Source organism: Pelodiscus sinensis, chromosome 3, assembly GCF_052426305.1.
Source record: "Pelodiscus sinensis isolate ZL-2025 chromosome 3, ASM5242630v1, whole genome shotgun sequence".
NCBI lineage: Eukaryota > Metazoa > Chordata > Testudines > Trionychidae > Pelodiscus > Pelodiscus sinensis.
The window spans coordinates 197,730,519-197,754,328 of NC_143054.1; the positions used below are offsets into that span (position 1 = coordinate 197,730,519).

At 44.0% G+C, this 23,810-nt stretch overlaps 1 protein-coding gene and 1 long non-coding RNA gene across 6 annotated transcripts in view; one reads left to right on the top strand and one right to left on the bottom strand.

Annotated features, from left to right (window-relative positions):
• RALGAPA2 (Ral GTPase activating protein catalytic subunit alpha 2) overlaps positions 1-21,595 on the bottom strand; it is a 379,885-nt gene extending 358,290 nt beyond the window's left edge. For all 5 annotated transcript variants that reach the window (XR_012903061.2, XM_075925792.2, XM_089777560.1 and 2 more), the window contains exons 1-3: positions 20,862-21,595; positions 6,674-6,784; positions 5,347-5,396 (exon numbers count right to left, since the gene is read on the bottom strand). Coding sequence is in view for 4 of the 5 variants with exons in the window: in XM_075925792.2 (XP_075781907.2) it covers positions 5,347-5,396; positions 6,674-6,784; positions 20,862-20,967 (267 nt within the window). In the remaining variant the exon portion in view is untranslated. The remainder of the gene's footprint in view (positions 1-5,346; positions 5,397-6,673; positions 6,785-20,861) is intronic.
• A 275-nt stretch (positions 21,596-21,870) lies between these two features.
• LOC149525205 (uncharacterized) overlaps positions 21,871-23,810 on the top strand; it is a 136,457-nt gene continuing 134,517 nt past the window's right edge. Inside the window, exon 1 of the long non-coding RNA XR_016349300.1 lies at positions 21,871-22,097. This is a non-coding gene — a long non-coding RNA (uncharacterized LOC149525205). The remainder of the gene's footprint in view (positions 22,098-23,810) is intronic.

Sequence of the window (23,810 nt, forward strand, 5' to 3'; positions counted from 1 at the left end):
TGTGAATTCCAAATGATGTTTCCTTCCACATGTGTGTACACACACACATATATACACACCAATACAAACTAGCAGCTAGTATACTCCATTCTTTGCACACAGCTAAGTTCCAAATATAGAGTCTCAATTTCAGAAGGTGATGTGCAAGACTGATAGATATGTGCTGACATTTAAATCTCAGCTTGAGTTTGCACAGCTGTTCAAAAAAAATCTTTTTCTGTGAAGAGCAAAAATTAGATTCAGCTCTTGATGACACTGTCTGCACTGGAGAGCTGAATTGCTTGTAATTAGTCATTTTCTGCACCAGTTGAAACACAAACAGTCCAGTGCATCTACATTAGGTACGCTGATATGTTATCTTTCTGCCAGACACCCACACTGGCATTGCCTTAAACTGTTTCATTTCAATGACTTATGAGTAGTTATCTTCACCACAGAGGGGTGTCAGAATCCAATTATTCGTTAGATCTTTCTCTAGGTACCTTCCCCAGGCCCTGTGAAGGGTAGAAATAGGGAGTGGGAGAGGAGATAACAGCACATTTTGGACCCCTCCCCAGCTACATTTCTCTAAGGGAAATAACATACCTCTGACAATGGCACCAGCAGCCAATGAACCACAGCTGGTTTTCTAGCTAAAGACCAAAAAGGGGAAGGGAAGGCACCAGTGAAGAAGAAGGGACCTTTCTAAGAGAAAGAAAACACAGAGTAGCAGCCAATGAGCATTACTCAGGTGAGGCCTTCATCTGCCTCTGCTACTCTGCTCTCATCTGATGCATGAGAATTGTTTCACTAAGGGTACATCTACACTGCAACGCTATTTTGGGATACCAGAGTATCCCAAAATAGCTATCCTGCATCTTCATGGCAAGGCCGTTATTTCGGGCTCGCTATTCTGACATCCCTGTAAACCTCATTCTATGGGGAGTAAGGGATGCTTTGGAATTGCACTTTATTTCAAAATTTGACACTGTGTAGACAGCACCAAATGATGAAATAAGCTATTTCGAAATAGCATCGAAATAAGATATGCAATTTGCGTAGCTCAAATTGCATATCTTATTTTTATTTACCGGTCAGTGTAGGCACACCTTAACTGGGGACATGAGCAGAGGGAAACTCAGAGCTTGAGAGCATTTCTGGAGGGAACTGGCTAGAACCCTTCATAAAAGACGATTACTTACCTCGTAACTGTTGTTCTTCGAGATGTGTTGCTTATGTCCATTCCATCTAGGTCTGTGCGCGCCCTGTGCACAAGTTCCGGAAGCTTTTTTGCCCTTAGCAGTACCCGTTGGGCCAGCAAAGGAGCCCCTTGGAGTGGCACCAGCATATCCTAGCATATAAACCCCTGCTTGCCCTCCATTCCCTCTGTTCCTTCTTGCTGGAGATTCCGACAAAGGTAGAGGTGGGCGGGATAGGAATGGACATAAGCAACATCTCTCAAAGAACAACAGTTATGAGGTAAGTAACCATCTTTTCTTCTTCGAGTGCTTGCTTATGTCCATTCTGTCTAGGTGATTCCAAGCAAATCCCTAAGGAGGTGGGGTGGGAACCTAGAGCAAAATGGACTGCAGCACCGCCTGACCTGCTGCTGCGTCCTGACTAGCCTGCTGTGTGATGGCGTAATGCTTGGCGAAGGTATGGACCAAGGACCAGGTGGCTCCCCTACATATGTCCATGATCAGCACCTGGGCCAGGAAGGCCATGGAGGATGCCTGAGCCCTGGTTGAGTGGACTGTGAGAGGTGGAGCTACCTTCCCTCTAAGGTTGTAACAGGTCCTGATACACAACGTGATCCATGACGGAAGGCACTGAGATGAGATCAGGGAACCCTTCATTCTGTCTGCTATGGAGACAAATAGTTGAGTGGATTTGCGAAACGACCACGTCCTGTCTAAATAAAAGGCGAGAGCCCTCCTAACATCCAGCAAGTGCAGCGGTCTCTCTCTCTCTCTCATCTGCATGCGGCTTAGGGTAAAATACTGGTAGGAAAATCTCCCGGGACACGTGGAACATAGAAACTACCTTACAGAGGAAAGCTGGGTGGGGGTGCATCGTCACCTTGTCCCTAGAAATCACCGTGTACGGTGGTTCCGAGGAGAGGGCCTGTAGCTCGGAGACCCTTCTAGCCGAGGTAATGGCTACCAGAAACACCACCTTCCATGAGAGGTTGGAGAGAGAACAGGCAGCCAGTGGCTCGAACTGCGGGCCCATAAGCCCCCGCAGTACCAGGTTCAAATCTCACTGGGGTATAGGCTGCTGGACATGGGGGAATAACCTGTCCAACTCTTTCAGGAGGCGCTTTACGATGTCATGCACAAAAACCGACCTGCAACCCTCACCCTGGTGGAAGGCCACAATGGCCGCCAGGTGAACCCTAATTGATGAGGTGACTAACTCCTGGCTCCAGAGGTCGAGGAGGTAGTCTAGAATAAGGGGAACCGGGGCCCTTTCCAGAGCTTCCCCTTTCTGGTTGATCCAGACAGAAAACCTTTTCCATTTGGCTAGGTAGGAGTATCTAGTAGAGGGTTTCCTGCTTTCCATGAGCACCCTCCTTACTGGGGTGGAGCAGAGGAGCTCCCTATCCTGCAGCCACTGATCCTCCAGGCCTTGAGGTGTAGAGAATGCAGGTTCGGGTGGCACAACCTCAGCGCTGTGGGACCAACCCAGCAGCCCCCCAGCTACTCTGACCCAGGCGTCCTGATTCAGCCGCTGCTGAAACTGACCAGCGGCTGACTCCAGGAAGCCCGGGGCAGAGCAGCTCTGCCTCGGGCTTCCTGGAGTCAGCCGCTGATCAGTATCAGCAGCAGCTGACTTGGGGACACCTGGAGCAGAGCAGCTGGGGTGCTGCCGGGTTGGTCCAGTAGCGCCGAGGAGCGGCGCTGCGGGACCAACCCGGCAGCACCCCAGCTGCTCTGCCTCAGGCGTCCCCAAGAGCAGCTGGGGTGCTGCCGGGTTGGTCTCGCCGCACCAAGGGTCGGTGCTACCGGACCAACCCGGCAGCACTCCAGCTGCTCTGCTACAGGCGTCCCTGATTCAGCCGTTGCAGAAACTGACCAGCAGCGGCTGAATCAGGGATGCCTGGGGCAGAGCCGGACTATTGGAAGGGGGGGCTATGAGGGGTCTGGGGTGGCATCCCCCCATCCCAGACCCCTCATAGCCCCCCCTACCAATAGTCTGGCATATCTGATAATCTGGCACCCTCTGGGTCCTAAAGGTGCTGGATTATTGGAAGTTTACTGTACTATCTATTTACACTATCTACTAACTATCAACTGTTAAGTACTTCCAACAACAACTATTTACACAAGAAAGGCTAAGGGTGCACTTGCAAAACAGTCACAGGTGGAAAGAAGGAACTGAGGAGGTGGAGGGCCAGCAGGGGGTTATATGCCAGCGCCACTCCAGGGGGCTCTCTTGCTGGCTCAACGGGTACTGCTAAGGGCAAAAAAGCTTCCGGAACTTGTACACAGGGCACACACACACCTAGACGGAATGGACATAAGCAAGCACTCAGTGAAGAACCGCAGATATCCACTTCATATCCAGGGATTTCGCTTCATACCCATGGATAGTGTGTGGAGTGGATACCTGTGCAGGCTGTCCTTCACCCCACCCCAGCCATTAGGCAGGGTGCCAGAACACGTCCCTGCACTGCCCTCGGGGAAAGGATGCAACAAACTTCATCCTAGCTCCTCCTGTAAGGAGGATTTAAGTGCCAGTTCTGCCCGGCACCCCTCCCTCTTGCCTGGTGAGGACTGACCTAAGCAGCCATGGCCCTGGGTCCCTGCTGCCTCTTACCCCTAGTCTCTGCTTTCATGCTGCCTGCCTCTTCCCTGCATGACCCTCCTGCCCCCTCCTCACTCATCTGTGCTCTCCTTCCCTCTCACCCCCAGAAGATTTGCTGTGTGGGTGCAAGTAAAATCTGGATCACAGATTGGATAATGAGTTGAGCCTGGAGGATGCAGATCAGATGAGGATCTACATTTTTGCATCCATGAAGGGCACTAGTAATGGGGAGGTGATGTGGAGGTGGTTTACCAACTGAGGTAGTTATGGAGGAGAGCTGATAGCACTAATCTTGGTACTTCCATGCCATTGCTGAGAGAGCTCCTCTATCAACCTGCATTGAAATATTTGAGGCAGGAATAAAAAAAAGTGTGTGTGAAATGTTCCTTAAAACTGAATTAGTTGGCTGTGAATGTTTTGATCTTTCAATTGAGCAAGGAGGAACAAATATTACTGAGCATGATAAGTTTTTCTGTTATAGAGAAGGCCTAAGACACAATGTGGAATTCCAAATACTGAGATGATAGGAACTTCAGAAATGTGTAGCAAGTCTGTGCTCCCCACAATTTTCTTTTCAGCTTGCATTTCTTCAATTAGGGCAGGAAAACATCTGTTGGTGGTTCGACAAGATAGAAATGTACACAGGAAACATGACTCAAATTTAAGGGGATATCTTACAAAGCTATTCTAATTTATTTTCAGCTATTCCATCTCCATAAATCACATCTTGCTACGAGCAAGCAAACGCTCAATCCCTTAATAGTCTGACGCATCAGACTTAGAAAAATGAGATGTTTTGATTGGCCGGTTAAATTTTATTTTTCTTCTTGTCTGACATAGTTACTGCAACATAAAGGGTGGTCAGTGCTTTGAAAAAATAATAGCTGAAAAGTGTATGTAGGGAATTTTTAACTGCAGAAAGTTAAAGTATTTATAATATGTTTAGAAATAATGCATCACTTTTACACTATAAATATCATCTCATTCAAGGCACTGACAGAGAAAACACTATTAAATATAGAATCCCCAGCAATATATATTAACATACAGAATATTTATCTCCAGATTGTAGTGTATATTTCTACAATATTTATGGTATAAAATAATTTAAATGCGATTTTTAGTTATATTTTTCATTAGCATTCATCAGAAAGCCTGAAAGGCTTAAGTCAAGAGATTTTTTTAAAAATCCTTTATTCTGACTGGGAGAAACTGATGAATACAATATATAGAAGTGATTAAAGACCAGAAGAGTCTAGAACTAGGCTCCATATAATGTTGCAAGACAAAAAATGGCTTTTATTTTTGTTTTGAATTTCTTAGATTTGGATATTACTCAAGCTCCTGGTATTAATTAATGTACCATAAATACAAAGTTTATTTCAGAACATTTAGATTTAAAAGAAGCGATACCAAATAAAGGGCCTGAATCTCTACTGACTGGCAACTAACATTTTGATTTGTGTTAAGTACAGGTATAAATAACTACACAAGGAGCAAAGAAGTTAAGAAAAACATGTGTAAGTCTCATGGAGTAAACAATGTAAAAAGATAACTTACTTCAAAAAGAAACAGAATGGAGTCCAGTTCTTCCCTTTGTGATTTATTCCCTGCAATACAGAAAAAAATATTGCATTTTTGTTCTACAACTGCAAGAAAATATAAAAAGGAACAGAATGTGGGGTTTTTTATTTAAGTGAACTGAAAGGCTTTGAGCCAGTGTAGAAAGAAATCTCTCCATATTGCAGTGTATTTAGCAGCTATCAATGAATAACATCTAAAAAGACCAAATCCGCAAACTCGTATCTTCCTACTTAACTTGAAGCATACGTATAGTTCAACCAAAGAACCTTCATGTTAACTGAAGTCAAAGGAACTATTCATTTGTACAAAAGTGAATTTCTGCAACAAGAGATGGAAATATTTGGTGTACTTGATTTTTGTACATAAACATAATCCACATTAAATTCATCACTGCAATCTTTAAATAGTTTCAGTTAATGAAAATAATGTATTTGAACATACACATTTAGCAAATATGTTTTTTTAAAATCAACCATCTGAAGTTTATTTAATCCTTTCCTTTCTTGATAAGGCCTTGTCAACACACAAGCAGCACTGATTTAAATTGTTTTTAAACAGATTTAGTTAAATCTGCACAAATTCAAAACCTAAGTCTCAGACAGAAACAATAATCTCCCTGTAGCCCAAACTTTGGCACTGAACTTGTTGAAGACATTTATGACACTTTCCTTGTTTGCATGTCCCATTAGACTGTTTCCCAGCTAGCAGGCTGACTGTTTTAGATACCATGCCTATCTCCTCCCATTCATTGCACAGGAAGTTTAGATGTCCAATTCAGGCTTTGTGGACCCCCTTGCCATTAATTTTTAGATGCCTAGAAAATAACTTAAGAATTGCAACACTTCTGTCGAGGATCCACAAAGCTTCCCTTTATTAAAGATAAATCCAGATTCTCAGAATATAATTGAGAATTTGAAGGAAAGCAATGAGTTGAAAAGTTCACTGTGGAGTCAGGCATTTACAGAAGTTTCGAAGATTTGTCAGCAATTTGTTTTTCCACTCTGAGCTGTGTGTCATGTGAGGAATATTTTAGAAATAAATATTAATGGGGACTGCCCCTTCCACTGAATGCCCACCCCTTCCATGTGAGGCCCTGCCCTTTCAAGGGACAGTGTCAGCCCACAACCACTACCCGTTGGCCCCCTGCAAAAAATTATTGCCCACCCCTGATGTAGAGCACTATTAATACAGCAAGATATGGAACACAAATCAATTAGAGATTGTATTGTATTAGAATGCTTTTGAAATTGAATAAGAACTTGGGGTTTATGAAAAATCCTGGCAAAACAGTAGGACAGATTACCTTTTTGTTTCAAGCTATTTTCCAGTGTTATGAAGTTTTCATAGAAGATAAAATAAATTTGAGAATAATTGATCTCAAAAAATTGCTTCAGGTCACTTCCATCTGCAATATCTGAAAATTAAGGAGAAGTACAAGATAAAACAATGTAACTTACAAACATCAGAAGTATGAAGCCAGTGTTTTCTTAATTAAAAAAATCTTAGCATGAAAAATTCACTATTGATGTAGCAATAATAGAACTATCACATTAATTTTCTATAAAATACTTAACATTAAATTTATGCTGTGCTACTAATGTCCAAAACATGGATATTTAAATTCTTTCACTTACCTTTATCAAAGGGAACTGAAGAAAATTGGATATTTAAAAAAAAAAAAACACCAAAACCATTCACAATTCTTCAAGCACAAGTTTTGTCTTATTTACCAAAAACAAAACAAAACAAAACAAAACAACCGACAACAACAGCAGTGATCCAGACCCTCACACTTGTACATATATTTGTGGTAAACAAACAGAGTCAAAAAGGTTTCTGACAGGCCAGCTACATGTGCAAAAATAATTTCAAATTAAACTGCACTGATAGCACATACAAATTATGGACATTATGGAGAACCATTATACTGTTCTGGATACGGGAGACAAGGAATCACCCGCTCAGGCAGAAGAGAAGTCTTGTACCCCCAAGGCTGGAATGTCAGCAGCCACCACTGCGAGGAAGAAACGTAGGGTAGTGGTGGTTGGAGACTCTCTTCTGAGGGGGGATGGAGGCACTCATCTGCCACCCTGACATGACAACTTGGGAAGTATGCTGCCTGCCAGGTGCCCGTATCTAAGAAGTTACGGAGCGACTGTCGAGGATTAGCCGACACTGGCTACTACCCCATACTACTCATCCATGTGGGCACTAATGATACTGCAAAGTGTGACCAAGAGTGACTACAGGGCTCTGGGAGTACAGGAGGTATTCTCTTCAGTCCTTCCTGTCAAAGGTAGGGGCCTAGGCAGACACAGGTGCATCCTGGAGGTGAATGCCTGGCTGTGAAGATGTGTTGCCAGGAGGGATCTGGCTTCCTTGACCACGAGATGCTGTTCCAAGAAGGAGGACTGCCAAGCAGGGATGGGGCTCACTTTTCAAGGAAGGGGAAGAGAGTATTTGGATACAGACTGGCTACCCTAGTGAGGAGGGCTTTAAACTAGGTTCAATGGGACCAGGTGACCAAAGCCCACAGAGAAGTGAAAAACATGGAGACCTGGGAGATGGGACAGAAATGGAAGGGATCATGAGCTAAAACAGCAGAGATAAAGGAGGGACAAGGCAGAACTGGGGGGCAAAACCAAGTCAGTATCTTAGATGCCTGTGAACAAATGCAGGAAGTATGAGAAATAAACAAGAAGAACTTAAAAGTGCTAATAAATAAACACAACTATGGCACAGTTGATATCACAAACATTTGGTGGGATAATACACACATTTGGAATATTGGTATAGAAGAGTACAGCTTGCTCAGGAAGCATAGGCAGGAAAAAGGGGAGGAGGTGTTGCCTCACATATTGAAAATGCATACACTTGGAAATGGACATAAGGAAACAGACTTGTTGAGTCTCTGGGTTAGGTTAAAGGGGGTAAAAAAAAGGGCAATGTCACACTAGGGGTCTACTACAGACCACCTAACCATGCAGAAGACATCGATTAGGCTTTTTTAAACAACTAACAAAATCATCCAAAGCACAGGATTTGGTGGTGATACGGGACTTCAACTATCCAGACATATGTTAGGAAACTAACACAGGAGGTCACAGATTATCCAATAGGTTATTGGACTGCATTGGAGACAAGCTTTTTATATGAGAATGTTGAAAAAGCTATTGGGGAAAACTGTTCTAGATTTGATTTTGACAAACACAGAGGAGTTGAAAACATGAAAGTAGAAGACAGCTTGAATGAAAGTGATCATGAAATCAGAGTTCATGATTCTAAGGAATGGTAGAAGGGAGAACAGCAGAATAGAAATATTGGATTCCAGGAAAGCAGATTTTAATAAACTCACAGCAGTAGTAGGTAAGGTCCCATGGGAAGCAAGACTAAAAGAGGAAAACCAACTGAAGAGAGTTGGCAGTTTTTCAAAGGGACATCATTAAGGGCCCAAAAGCAAACTATTTCATTGCATAGGAAAGATAGAAAGCATAACAAGAGATCACCTTGGCTTACCAGGATATCTTACATGATCTAAAAATCAAAAAGAAGTCATATAAAAAGTGGAAACTAGGTCAAATTACAAAGGATAAATATAAGCAAACAACACAAGCATGCAGGGGCAAGGTTAGAAAGGCAAACTCACAAAACGAGCTCAATCTATCTAGAGATATAAAAGGTAACATGAAAACATTCTACAAATAACATATATTAGAAGTAAGAGAAAGACCAAAGACAGGGTATGCCATTGCAAAGTGAAGAGGGAGAAATAATAACAGGAAACTCAGAAATGGCAGAGTTTGACTTGTTTTCACCAAGAAGTTTGATGGTGACGGATGCCTAACATGGTGAATGCTAGTGGAAATGGGTTAGGTTTATAAGTTAAAACAAAAAAAGAACTAGTTAAAAATTACTCAGAAAAGTTAGATGTCTTAAAGTCACCAGGGCCTGATGAAATGCATCTTAGAATACACAAGGAGCTGATAGAGTAGGTATCTGAGCCTTTAACTATCATCTTTGAAAAGGGCAAATATAGTGTCCATCTATAAAAAGGGAAAGAAGAACCACCCAGAAAACTACAGACCAGTTAGATTAACTTATGTGCCAGGTAAGATAATGGAGCATATACAGTAATTAAGGAATTCATCTGCAAACATCTGGAGGATAGTAAGGTGATAGGCAACAGCCAGAATGGATTTGTAAAAAACATATCATGTCAAACCAATCTGACAGATTTCTCTGATACGATAACAAGCCTTGTGGATAAGGGAGAAGCGGTGGACATGGTATACCTAGACTTTAGTAAAGCACCTGATACAGTCTCACATGACCTTTTTTTAATCAATAAACTAGGCAAATACAACTTAGATAGGGCTACTACAAGGTGGGTGCATAACTGGCTGGATAACCATTAACAAGGAGTAATTATTAATGGTTCACAGTCATGCTAGAAGGGCATAAGAAGTGGGACCTGTTTTGTGACCTGTTCTGTTCAATATCTTCATCAACGATTTAGATGATGACCTAGAGCAGAAGTGGGCAGGAGGAGGCTAGAGGGCCAGATCCTGCCCCCCAAGCCGCCAGACTTGGCCTATGGCCACCTTGCCAACACCCTTACTACAGAATAGGAGCAGATGCTTTAAATAGCAGGCTGCTAATTGCTCTGCATGTTGGGCAGTGAGGAAAAAGCTTGGCACGCTGTCCTCTCCCCCTAGCAAAATCCCCAAACTCCCATTGGCCAGTTTCCGGCCAACAGGAGCTGAGAAATTTTCCTGAAGGCAAGGGCAGCGAATGAGGCCTCCTCTCTCCCTCCCTCCCTGTGCTGGAGCAAGTCATATGGAACAGCCCACAGGAATGGAGTCTGCAGAACTGCTGGCTGGGAGCCACTTAGGTAAGTGCCTCCCACCCAGAGCCTACCTGTGCCCTGCCTTATCAGCACTTAGAATCATAGAGCTGGAAGAGACCTCAGAAGGTCATCAAGTCCAGCCCCCTGCTCTAGGCAGGACCAACTAAATCAACCCGGCCAGGGCTTTGTCAAGCCGAGACTTAAACACCTCTAGGGATGGAGACTCCACTACTTCCCTAAGTAACCCATTCCAGTGCTTCACTACCCTCCTAGTGAAATAGTTTTTCCTAATATCCAACCTGGACCTCTCCCACCATTGCTCCTTGTTCTGCCATCTGTCACTACTAAGAACAGCCTTTCTCCATCCTCACTTTCATGGGGGAGTAAGTAGTGAAATGCCTAATCAAAAGATAAACTAATTAACAAGAGGGCAGATAACCACTCACAATTATTATTGTTATTCTGAGATAACCATATGTTTTTTTGGCTACATCCGTTTCCTTCCAACCTATTTTGTTTCTAAAATTCTCTTGCAGAAAACAAAGAAACAATCTGCCACTTTGAATGATAAGAGGTCAAAGGGGCACTCAGCAGCAGCACACTCTTTAATGTGCCAGTGGCAGCTAGTACCAGTATAATTAAGTTTCTGGTAAAATTCTGTGCATAAGTTGTTGGTTGTGGTGCAAAATGATACACTTAAAAAATTTTGAACAGCCATGTGTATAGATCTCTGAATTTCCTTATTTAATTGTCTACTGAAAAATCATGTCTGTCCTCCTCCACATAGCAATAAGAGGAATATAGAGATAGATTCTACCAACATATGTGAATATTACACTTCTGAATGGAGCTCTCAGTTGGCGACAAGTGCAAAAAAAGAAATGAATACACAGTGAGCCACATACAGTAAAACTCCATTAGTTCGCATCCAATGCTCCGGGACTCCTGATGGTCCGGCACCAGCAGCGTCAGTTTCACCAACAGGTTGAATCCAGACGCCTGGGGCAGAGCAGCTGGGGTGCTGCGGGGTTGGTCCCGTAGCCCCGCCCCTTGGCGCTGCGGGATAACCCGGCAGGACTCCAGCTGCTCTGCCCCAGGGGTCCCCAAGTCAGCCGCTGCTGAAACAGATCAGCGGCTGATTCCAGGAAGCCCCAGGCAGAGCAGCTCTGCCCGGGGCTTCCTGGAATCAGCCGCTGATCTGTTTCAGCAGCGGCTGAATTGGGGACCCCTGGGGCAGAGCAGCTGGGGTCCAGCCGGGTTGGTCCCACAGCACCATCCTTTGGCGCTGCGGGACCAACCCGGCAGCACTCCAGCTGCTCTGCCCCAGGCGTCCCCAAGAGCACCTGGGGTGCTGCTGGGTTGGTCCTGCAGCCCCAAGGGGCAGCGCTACAGGACCAACCGGGCAGTACCCCAGCTGCTCTGTCCCAGGCGTCCCCAAAAGCAGCTGGGGTGCTGCTGGGTTGGTGCCGTAGCGCCGCCCCTTGGCGCTGTGGGACCAACCCAGCAGCACCCCAGCTGCTCTATTGCAGGCATCCCCGATTCAGCTGCTGCTGAAACTGACCAGCAGCGGCTGAATCAGGGACGCCTGGGGCAGAGCCGGACTATCATAAAGGGGGGCTATGAGGGGTTTAGGGTGGCATCCCCTCCCACCCCACTCCAGACCCCTCATAGCCCCCCCTTCTGATAGTCCCGCATATCTGATAATCCGGCACCCCTTGGGTCCTAAAGGTGCCGGATTATCGGAAGTTTACTGTACATCAGGATGTCTAATGGTAGAATTTCTGACCTCAATCTTGCCTTTTCGTGTCAACATGAGTTGGAAGCTCCAGGGAAGATGGGGGCTTCCATATCTTTCTTGTGAAGCTTTCTTAAACAAAGGAAGCAGCAGCAGCATTGTCAACAGTATTTTTTAAACTTTGGAGATTTCTTCTGCAGTTCTGTCCATTTTCCTGTTCAGTTTGGTTTACTCTTTATTTAAAGACCTGGTTTTTAGTAGTAGTTGCTATGATTATCACAGATTCAACCTTTGTCATTTTTGGGCATCAAAGATGATCAGAGACTGCTTCTCAAATAAATTGATATGAAGAGTAAAAATTGCTAGGAGACATCGAACATACACACAAAATTTCAGTGAAGGCATCAGACACTGCACCTGAAAAATCAAGCTCAATGTTCTCTGTTTCAACTTCAATACTGAATGAAACTTCACTCTTGATTTTCAAGAATGCAAAGATCAATAGATTTACTGCACTTTTCTTAATCTGAGTATCTATCTTCTTGTTACTTAACTTTTGAAAACATTCCATAAATTGTTTATTACTTCAAACCATTCATCCTTTACTACCACTCCCTCAACTTTAAAGCATTAGTAGTCCATGAATTTAACTGACATATGATATATAAATAGTAATTACCATCTGTATTATTTATCAGCATCTTTCAGATTTACAATGCGAAATGGACACCTACTGAATTCAACCATTTAAAAACTAAAATATAAGGTAAACGTGCAAGCTTTAGATAGAACCATGCAATCAGACACCCCACTCATCTTCTAGAAGGGTCTTTCTACTTTCTGGCTTTTTCTGTTAAAAGTTCATAATTCTAAATCTTCTCAAATAAAGGCAGTTGATTCTATCTACTGGCCAAAGTCCTCCCTAAATCACCAGTGATTCAACCCATTGCCATTCCTACTCCCCCACCGCCAGTATGTTAAACAATTCTGGAAGTTTTTCATTATTTCCTAAAACATAAGAAACTCAATGTTCATTACTGAAAATGCATCCCAATGTTTCTAATATAAAATCCTCTTTAAAATACATGTTATAATCACAAACCTTAACACGAGAGAATTCTTAAAAGATGATAAAATCAATTGAACTGAAATACTCACCATTAATAGCAGGGAGTTTGTATAGTTTTATATAGTATACACTCAATTCTAAAATTCAGGAATAACAGCATTGTCTACTGTTGCATAATAGAAACAAAATTGTAACTACCCTTGGTTACTTAATGGTAAGCCCAGGATATGCCATTAATTTGCAAACTTATCTCTACTGATAGAAATTAGCTATTCATGTCCCATTTCTACTTTCTCCATACCACATTAAAAACAAATGCTCTAAAAAACAAAATTTATATCCTACAGAATCCAAGAAGTTTCTAATTATATTTCTTGTGGATAAAAGCAACAAGTTCATTCTCTATTCCTGAAAGGATGTGGGTACTAAAAACCAGCTCTACCAACCTGAGGCAGCTGAGCCACAGCCAGGGAGCATAGTGGAGAATAAAAGCCACAGGAAATAGTATCCAATGGATCCACAGTTACAGTACTCTGTGGCCCTCTGACAGACCAATCATCCTATTTAACTTTGGAAGATGCCCCCAGAAGCCATCTGGGCAACAACATAGACCTTGGGATTGCTGAAACTCCAGACCGCAGCTTGCACCCTGATTGCTGATCACCGCCTGACCATAACTCGTACCTCCTGACTCCTATTACCTCTAATCTCCAGCCTCAGACTGCTGCTTGATTCTGACCCCAATTCCTATTTGGTACTGTAATTCCTCATTTAACAGGTGCCCACTTAACACATTTTCGCAATAGCATGATTTTTTTTTTAGGGAACGTTTTTTGAGTTACACAACCGTCCCCGAAATAACACGATTTCCCCAGCCTGCGTGGGGCTTCCCCCGCCTCCCTGCAAAGCGGCAGAGGGTTCGCCGCGCTGTTCCCCCTGACTCCCCTGCTCCGGATGCCTTACCCCCTCTCCTCTGCCCCCGCTTGCAGGCCGGCGGCTGGGTTTCCCCAGCCATCCTGTTGCCGGTGGCTGCGCGGGGCTCCCCCCACCTCCCTGCTCTGTGAGGGGAGTCAGTTTAAATACTAGCTTCCCTTACAGATAGTATTGCCAGGTGTCCAGTATTCTACTGAACAGTCCGGTATTTGCGCTTTCTGTCCGGTTAAAAAAAATCAGAAACTACAGGACATGTGAAATGTCCGGTATTCTCTGATTTTTCCGGCTGCGCACTGGAAGGAAGCCTGGCGTGGGGAGCGACTGGGAGTCCCAGCTAGGAGGCGGGGCCGCGATTGGCACCGGGAGCCCTCAGTCGGTTGCATGTATGGAGGAGGTGAAGCCTCCTCCTCGCTCATGCGTCACCTGGAGCCTGCGCGGGACAGGCAGCAAGTGCCTGGGTCAGTCCCACTCCCCGCCGGCCGATTTGCTCACCCTCCCCCCGCTTCCCAGCCAGCCTGTTCTCCCCCACTTCCCCTCCTGATCTTCCCCGACCAGCCCCCCTGCACCGCCCCCCAGCTCTGCTTCCCGCCAGCCGGCTCCTCTTCCTGATCTCCCCCGGCCAGCGCTGCTGCACCCCCCCAGCCAGCTCTGCATCCTGCCCACCCTTCCTCCCGGCCACCCTCCTGGCCCCCGATCCACCCCAGCTGTGCTTCCCGCCCCCGCTTACTCCTGGCCAGCCCTGCTCCCTCCCAATATCCCGCGGCCAGCCCCGTTCCACCCAACCCCTCATGACCACCCTGCTTCCTTTTGGCCCTCTCATCTCTCCCGGCCAGCCCCGTTCTCCCCCCCACCCCCCCATGAAGAGTGTCCAGGGGTTGTTTTTTTTTAAATTACAACCTGATAACCCCTAGCAGTAGTGATCCAGGTCCTTGGAGTCTTTTTTTTTTTTTGGCTCAACAACTTTGGTCCCCTCCCCCCCCTTTTTTTTTTCCTTCAACAAAATTTTTTCTGGTGGTTTTTTTTTGTTTTTGTGTGTGTGGGTGGGGGGGGGGGGGGGGAGGAGTTCGGTATTTTTGTTTCAGCCATTTGGCAACCCTACTCATAGACAGGCTGCCTGTGGCCCTGAGCTGCTACCTCTGATACAGAGGCAGCAGCTCAGGGTAACAGCAGCCCCTGTCCAGGGGTAGGCGGTTGAGGTCCTGGACCTGGCACAAGCCGGAACTGAATCAGGCTGCTTGCCTGCCTGGCTCCTAATACACTTTAAACGCAGAACTGCAGCAGGGGTAGGTCCCAGACCCTGCGCAAACCAGGACTGAACTGGCCTGTCTGCTAAAAATGTACTAGCGGGTGGGGAGGGAAGAGATGCACAGTCTACAGCATTAACCTATAAACTTTTGCTTATCGGTTAATTGACTACACTATTACATCCCTAAAGCACAAGTGCACATGACTGGAGGCAGACAAGTGTCTAAGGAAATTTTAACTTGAAAGATTAGGTCACATCTACACTAATAAGATTACAGCAACACAGCTGCACCGATACAGCTTGATCGCTTGCGTCATGCCTAGGGGACATCATAAAAATCTGGTAACGCCACTCACTGAGCTATGTCAGATGAAGAATGTCTCCTATGGACATAGTGATGTTCACATCAGTGCTCAAGCTGGCAAAACTTGTGTCACTCAGGCTGTTTTTTTCACATTTCTGAGCAACAAAAATGTTGCTGATATAAGCGCTACTATAGCCATAGCCTTAGGCTCTGGAAGAGTTGAGACACCCACAAGGGTTCAGCATGAGTTTAGAGAATCATCAAGGAGTCTAAACCCAGATCTTAAGCATCTAAATCAGAGCATGAGGCACTTAAGAGTCTGGGGTTTAGAAGTCTGGTATCTTTGTTTATCAGGGCTTAAGTAAGTTGCCAAAGGATATACAGAAGTTTAAGGCCATGCTGAGAACAGACCACTGATCTCTGAGTTGACAGAACTAAATCTTAGCCACAAAGTGCACTCTCTAATATAAAATGGGCTCAAGTTTCTGTACTGTGGCCAAACATAAAATAGGGATGATAATTCTTATTCAACTTTATAAAGTACTTAAGATCTACAAATGAAAAAATCCTAGCTAACTGGAAAGCATCATCATAAGCCATATTTTTCAGATAGTGTAACCAGGGGACAGAAGCACAGTGGCTTGACTAGGATGCTTTAGCTTTATGTGGGTTCTAGTTTTGGGTCTGACTATTTGCTAACAACTAATATTTGAAATGAAGTTAGGTTATATAGCACATCCGTGAGGTAGCAAAATTACCAAAACATAAATGTACAGTATCTTGTCAGGTGTGTATCAAATGAAACAAGTTTTTGAAGGAACAATTTTCAGCTCTCAATCTGGTGATCCATTCCATCCCACTCCTTTACATTTCCTATTGTGTAAATAAATGAAAAAACTAAAAACAAAAGTAAAGGTCTAAAACAAAACAGACACTATGAAATTTCAAAGCCTTTACAATAACAAAAAAGAAAACCCAGTGACTTTGTTTCAAACAACGTTTAAGACTGTTAAATAATTCAGTTTCTTATCACAATTTACAAAAACCAAATTAGGGATGTTAGAAATCGGATAATTGAACAGTCATGTAACCGCATGTATTCTGATTGGTTACACAAGTATTCAATAGTCTTCACGGGTGGGGACGGCATCTAGTGCACTCTGGCCCCACTCTTGTGGTTCCAGGCGGGAGCTCCTGCTACCCCATCTTGCTGCCTCTGATATAGTCAACTCAACATTGACATCCCTAAACTAAACCTTGGAAATTAAAAATTAAGAACCTCAATTCTTACACTAACACAATAAGGAAGTGTTTATTAATATAAAAATACATTAAATTCATTCTAGCTAAAATTACTTCTTCACATTCCCTCAAAATAATTTTATATTTGAGATTAATGACACATGTTAACCTGGTTCTAATGCAAGTTCAAATATCCACATAATTTTACTAATCACTAAAGGTTTGTACCTTAATATTAAAACAATGGTCAAAATTATTCCCAGAACACAAATGTAAGTATTTTACAAAAACAAAATTCAAATGCCAATTGATAAAATAGTAATCAATAGTTCACGTTTAGAACTAGCCCTTGAAAGAAAACTACTGAAATCAAAATTGAAAAAACATCTAAGAAGCCCAGCAATCCATGGGTTGCAGGTAGCAATGGGCTGTGATGAAATTTCTTTATGTGAAAGAGAGAAAGGGAATGCACTTATCTAGGCAGTAATTTTGTGTGTGTGTGTGTGTGTGTGTGTGTGTGTGTGTGTGTGTGTGTGTGTGTGTGTGATATGCACTTATCTAGGCAGTAATTTTGTGTGTGTGTGTGTGTGTGTGTGTGTGTGTGTGTGTGTGTGTGTGTGTGATTGATTCTTAACTATTATTTTCTTTGCTTTATGTTTGGATTTTGTGATTAACAATATAGTTTACTCTTAGCAACTGTCATTGTTTTAAAAATTGCATAAACTTTTATTTTTTTATTAAATATAAAGTTTAAGTCACATGTTAAGTTATTTAGCCAGATATAAAGGGTAACTAGTGCCCCTGTAATAATGTCATCTCCTTATCTTATGAACCAAGATGAATGTTTTCATGTTCTTGGCTGAGTAAGAACTGAATAATCAAAGAATGACTAAGCAAACAAAACATTTACACTAATTTGGCTACTCTGATTTATCTTATTTTTAATATTTCCAACTCTCTAAATATTGATAAACAGAACATATTCAGAGCACACAGAAAATATCACTGTATTCGGACAAAATCTTTTATTTTGGAGAACTGAGGTCACCAGGAAATAATCAATGGACTGTAAACATTTTTTCTGTAGTGCCTTTTATTATGGACATTTATGTAGAATAGATGGATTCCATACAACTGTTATGATATAACAAGAAATTAACCACGCAAAGACTGGTTTGGATTTTAAGTGACTAGGAAGAAAAAATGTTGGGCTTATTGTCCAGAGTAGATGTATTTACCTCAAAGTGATTTACACAATGATTTAAGTCAGCAAGCAGGAAATGTTCATTTATATAAATGATTTCAATCTTACTCTATATTTATAAGCTTTACGAGGTAGCCGAGTTAATCTGTGCAGGTACACTGAAAAAAAACCCAAAAAACAGTCTGGTAGAACTTTTTTTTTTTTGTCCAGTTTATATTTATAGTTATTTTCCTAAAGAAAGTTGATTTTCATTGGTTACTGTAACTATTAAAACATGTTTAAATTTGGAATTTTGATAACCAAAACTGTACATCTATAAATTGTACATCTTAATGCACATTTATTCAGATTATAAATTTTTATATTTTATGTTAAATGGAGAATGACATTTACAAGATTATTAATTTTTTGTTCATGATTTGTGTCAACCTAGACTTGGAAATAAAATTGGAAAGCAATTAAAATGCACAAAACAGTATTCTAAAATTGGTTCATTATTAAAAGTATCTTAAAGAGATATAAATACAAATATATACACACAAACAAATTTATCAAAATATATTTTGCACTTAAAGTTAACTGATTTATTACACAAATATTATCTATAGTGAACTGAACTAATTGTTTCTGGTGATCAGATCCTTCAGGATTTTAGAACTAGTAGATCTCACCACCATCACATCACATCACACACACCCCAATGCACCCCCCCCCCTTGCACCCCTCCCCCACTCCCACAATCTTTATAAATAATAGCTTGGAAGAGGGAAACAAGCTTTTCTACTTTTCCCTCACGCAACTGGTGTCTCAACTTTGAATGAACTAGCTACTAAAATAAATTAATTTAATAAATGGAAATCAAGAAAAACTTCTCTCTGCACATACAAAAAGAGGTTACTGCTGTCAGAAGCTTGTTTTAGCACTTCAGCAAGCTCTAGCTCCAGGTGCTTAGCCACCAGTTCAGTGGTTTGAATTTCTTTTTAAAACTTTGGCAGCAAACCTGAACTGCTTGCATATTTGTTATATTTTAATAGATTATAGTGAGTTTAACCCTTAATGTGGGCTACCAAATACATATTCTACGAATATAAAATCAAGATTAAGGTAATATTAAGAAGTCTGAAAGTTTTATTTACTCCATCGTTCTGTTAGTCTCCACCTAAACTGTGAGTACTATGTAAACGTGTTTTAATTTAGTGTAAGACTAAAACAGTCGATCAAATTTTCACTAAAGTGATTTGAAATGTATAATTCACTTAATATAGCAAGATTATAGCTTCATGGAACATCCTGAATAATTTCACCCAGCCTATTGTGTCCTTTCCTACTAATAATTTAGGACTACAGTAAAGATATCCTGAAGTTTGAATTTATAAAGCAGCCATAAATTCTATTAGGGTAAGAGGTAAAGATATTTGCTTAAATTTATATACAAGAGTTTAATCGTAACAGTATTAGCTGCAACATTTATAATTAAACAGAAAGTGGGATGGAGAGAACTATCCCCTTGCTTAAGTTTTGCCCTAAATCTCAGTACACACTAGTTAGTGGTAGGGATGTAATGTACTCGATTAATCTATAAGCAAAAGCTTATTGGTTAATGCTATAGCCTACATGCATCCCCGCTCCCCCTCCCGCCCCCCGCTTGCCAGGAAATTTTTTAGCAGGCTGGCCAGCAGCTCAGATCAGTCCCAGCTTGTGCCAGGTCTGGGACCTACCCCTGCTGTGACTCTGCAGTTAAAGTGTATTAGGAGCCGGGCGGGCAGACAGGCAGGCAACCCAGCTCAGTTCCGGCTTGCACCGGATCTGGGAGCTCAGATCTCACCCTAGACCCAGTGATGCTGCTTCTGTATCAGAGGCAGCAGCATGGGGAGACAGGCAACTGGTCCACAAGGGGAACTGGTTCTTAAACTGGCTTCCCTCGTGGACGGGCTCCTGCCTGACACCCCATGCTGCTGCCTCTGACATAGAAGCAGCAGTGTGGAGCAGCAGGGGGCTCTTTAGGATTGGGGCAGGAGCTCACTGGCTGCTGGCCCCATCCATGGAGACTATAGAATAGCCAAGTAACCGATAAGAGTTCAAGAGGTTAATCAACTATTTAGATAATTGATATTTAACATCTCTAATCAATGGATTTTGTTTTGAAAAGAAAGTGTTTCCTCAATGATTATATACTATGGTTACAATGAGGAATAACACAAAAATAATTCTCATTAATTAACTCATGAAAATACTCCCCAGGTAATTTTTTTGAAACCACAAAAACAAAACTGAGAAAGAAAACTGCTTTTGTTTCTCCATTCTCTGAAAACGCTGGCACACTCCAAGGGAAACAGTTCCCTTTGGGGGTTGTAGCAGGAAAGAAAAAGATTTCAAGGCAGTTTTTAAATCTAACGCCCTCTTGTGTTGAGAGACTGATGTGTCCATGAATCTTCTTTCATCTTCATGCTATACAAACCAGGCAGGAATAGTCTTTTTGTTACATGTACCTTGAGTGCCTTTAACAAGATGGGTACCTTTTTAGGGCCTTTACGTGCCACCATAACAGAAATAAATCAATCAGAAATGGTTTGCAAGGGTGTCCTCAGAGCCTGGGACTAGCAATCCCTTGGCTTGTAAGAGCCATGCCCTGAAACGGAGCCTTGTACTCATTCACTGAATAGCAGGAAGTGACAGATCCAGAGCTGGTGTGGCACCTTTCGTTCTCCTTTTATTGGTGCTTGCTCCCAGGATACACCACTCAGCACCCAGCAGGGCCCAGTCCTTCAGTGGGGAGGAGGAATAATCCAGTGGGGAGGGGGGAAAGTAGTTAGCAAGCCAAGTGATAGTTCCTCACTCCCCACAGAGTCCTTGAATTGAAAGCACGCATGGTGCACCCTGTCTGCTACCCCCCCACCCCTACTCCGACTCACCCAGCAGCGCTTTGAGGTGCTTGAGGCGGGTCAGGACGTCCTTCTTTGGGTCCAGAGCTTTCTGTGTAGATTTCTTGACGTCGGCATGGCTCCTTCTGGAGAACATCCCGCAGGGGGAGACCCAGGGAGGGGGAAAGGCTCCTGGACGGCGAGGTGGGGGGAATCAGACTCCCTAATGCTCGGGGGTGAGGGGGAGAACACCCCCTGCCGGGGGGAACGGGGGGAGGGCACCCCTGTTAAGTAGGGGAGGGAGGCTGGAGCAGTAGCCCTATAGCTGGGCAGGAGAGCCCCTGTTATAAGTAGGGAGGGGGCAGCACCCCCGATGCGGGGCAGGTACACCCCGTCTGTGGAGGGGGCAGCACCCCGTTGTGGCGCCCCGCTCGGAGGAGAAGGGGGCTTGAGAGCTTCTCTGCGGACTGGGGGCAGCACCCCCCACTGCTGCGTGTCTGAGGAGGGGGAAGGGGACAGCTTCCCTGCTGGGGGCCTGAGGGAACCCCGTTCGGCGGGCTGGGGCCGGGGGAAGGCTCCCTGCTGGCGGCCGGGCTGCGCCTGGCGCTCCGCTTCACTCTCACTCCCCGCGGTGGGCGTGTGAACACGGAACTGACCAGAGGCCGACCGCGACGGTTAACTGTCTCCAGCCCAGCGGCGCCGACTGCGCAGCCGCCCCAGCCGGACCGGCCTCCGCCCAGAGCGCGAGCGAGCCCCGGCCCAACCGCCACCCCTCGCGCGCGCGCGCGCGTGCGTCGGCCTCCGCCTCCTTTCTCTCTCTCTTTCCCCGCCCGACCTGGCGCGAGCGAGCGGCGAGGGTGAGAGTCAGCGGCGGCGATTGAGAGCCGAGCGCCCCGCCGCGCGACACTACAGCTCCCAGCGTGCCACGCGGCGGGCGAAGCGCATTGCACGCTGGGAGTTGTAGGCGCGGTACAGCCGCTTGGCGGACGCCTCCTCGCCCCAGCCTTCAACGGTTTTTTGTGCGCTGTAACCTGCGGGGGCTCGTGTTCCCTCCCCCTCCCCCCCCCCCATACAGCAGGGCTCCTCCCAAGACACCTGCTCTGTGGTCCTCCCCCCGACTCTGGCTCTGCGCTGTGGCCTGCCAGGCTTCCCCCTTCCACACTGACACCGGCTCTTCGCCCTCACGGGCCAGGCTCTCGCTGACACTGACTGTGGGGGGGCTTCCCCTGCCCTCCTCGGTACTGGCGCTGTGCAGAGGAAGCAGCCTAGGAACCAGCAGCAGGTCTGGTATGTAAAACACCTGGCACCACTATCCACAAAAGTGCCCTGGGGAAGCCTCTTCTCGCTTTTCAAGAAGCAGGCAGCTCTCTCTCCCCTGAATGTGAACAACCTGGGAAAACTTAAGGACCAACCGATAGTCTTGCAGCACCTTAAAGACTGTCCAAAGATGCAGATGGTATCAGGAGCTGGGCACAACCTACTTCTTGAATGGAGTTATTAAAGGACCAGTTTCTAAATAAATAGGGCGGGGGGGGGGGAGAAGGGAAAAAAGGGGAAAGAAATAGTCATTTAGGCTGCGTCTAGACTGCAAGCCTCTTTCGGAAGAGGCTATTTCGAAACATACTTTCGAAAAAGCTTCTTTTGAAAAAGAGCATCTAGACTGCAACCTCTTCTTTCGAAAAAGTGAGCTGCTTTTCGAAAGAGAGCACCCAGGCAGTCTGGATGCTCTCTTTTGAAAAAGCCCTGTTTGCATTCAAGAACGCCTTCTTTCGAAAGAGCACTTTTGAAAAAAGGTGTTCTTCCTCGTGAAATGAGGAGCGCAGCCGTCGAAAGAAAAGCCACGTTCTTTTGATTCAATTTCGAAAGAACGCGGCTGTAGTGTAGATGCAGGTGAAGTTTTTTCGAAAAAAGGCTAGTTTTTTCGAAAAAACCCTGCAGTCTAGACACAGCCTTAGAGTGTCCATACTATATGAAGCTGAAAGAGAAGATACAAATTGTTTCTAAATACCCATTGTTTTGTTTTTTATGTCATTAAGATGTGGAATGTAGTGGGCCATTCAGCAATCAATTTATTCATACCTTTCTGACAGGAATCAAATCTGTACATGAAGCTTTAAGACTTTCCTGTGTAAGCAGGCTTGTGGAACTGGCCTGAAACAATAGGATGACTCTGAGATCCATTAATGAGTGCCTGGGCAAGTCTGTCTGAGTAAATGGCCGAACAAGAAGTAGGACTGGACTTGTAGAAGCTGAAGTTTTATATTGATTAGTTTTTAAGTACAGTTATGTGACAAAGTAGTATATACATTTTTAAGTGGCACTTTCACCATGAAAAGATTGCAAGGGGCTTGAAAAAATAAAAAAATATTTTCTTTATCTTTTTTATAGTGCAAATACCTGTAACCCAAAATAATAATATAACATGAGCACTGTACATTTCGTATTCTATGTTGTAATGGAAATCAATATATTTGAAAATACAGAAAATATTTAAAAAATCTATCTATATATTTTAGGAATGTGTATCAGTCTGTCCATCTGCGAATCTGTTTGTTCAAGAATTCCTCCTAAATGGTAAGAGCTAGAACCACCAAATTGTGGTAGGCAGCTTCCTCTTATCCTAACTTAAAGGAAGGTTAGGGTTTGGCTCTGCCAACAGAATGGGATTGTTTTCCATAACATGGACAGGGAGGGGCACAGAGAGGAGGGACTTGATACTGAGGGGAGAGATCACTAGGAGTAGCTGCACCACCAAGAGAGTGGCCAACAGGCCTGGGGCTCCGCCATCTTGCCGGCCACCAGACAGGGCAAGTAGTCTCCCTACCCCAAACCCTCCCCCCGGCCTACTGTCACCAGTTGGAATGTATTCATATTTTTCAACTAGCAGTAGTTTGTTGGAACAATCTCATTCGTGTTTTGAATAGCTGTATATTATTTATGTATTTATAGTCCAAACAGTGTCCTTAGACACTACACATAGTAAGAAAACAAAAAGCCAAA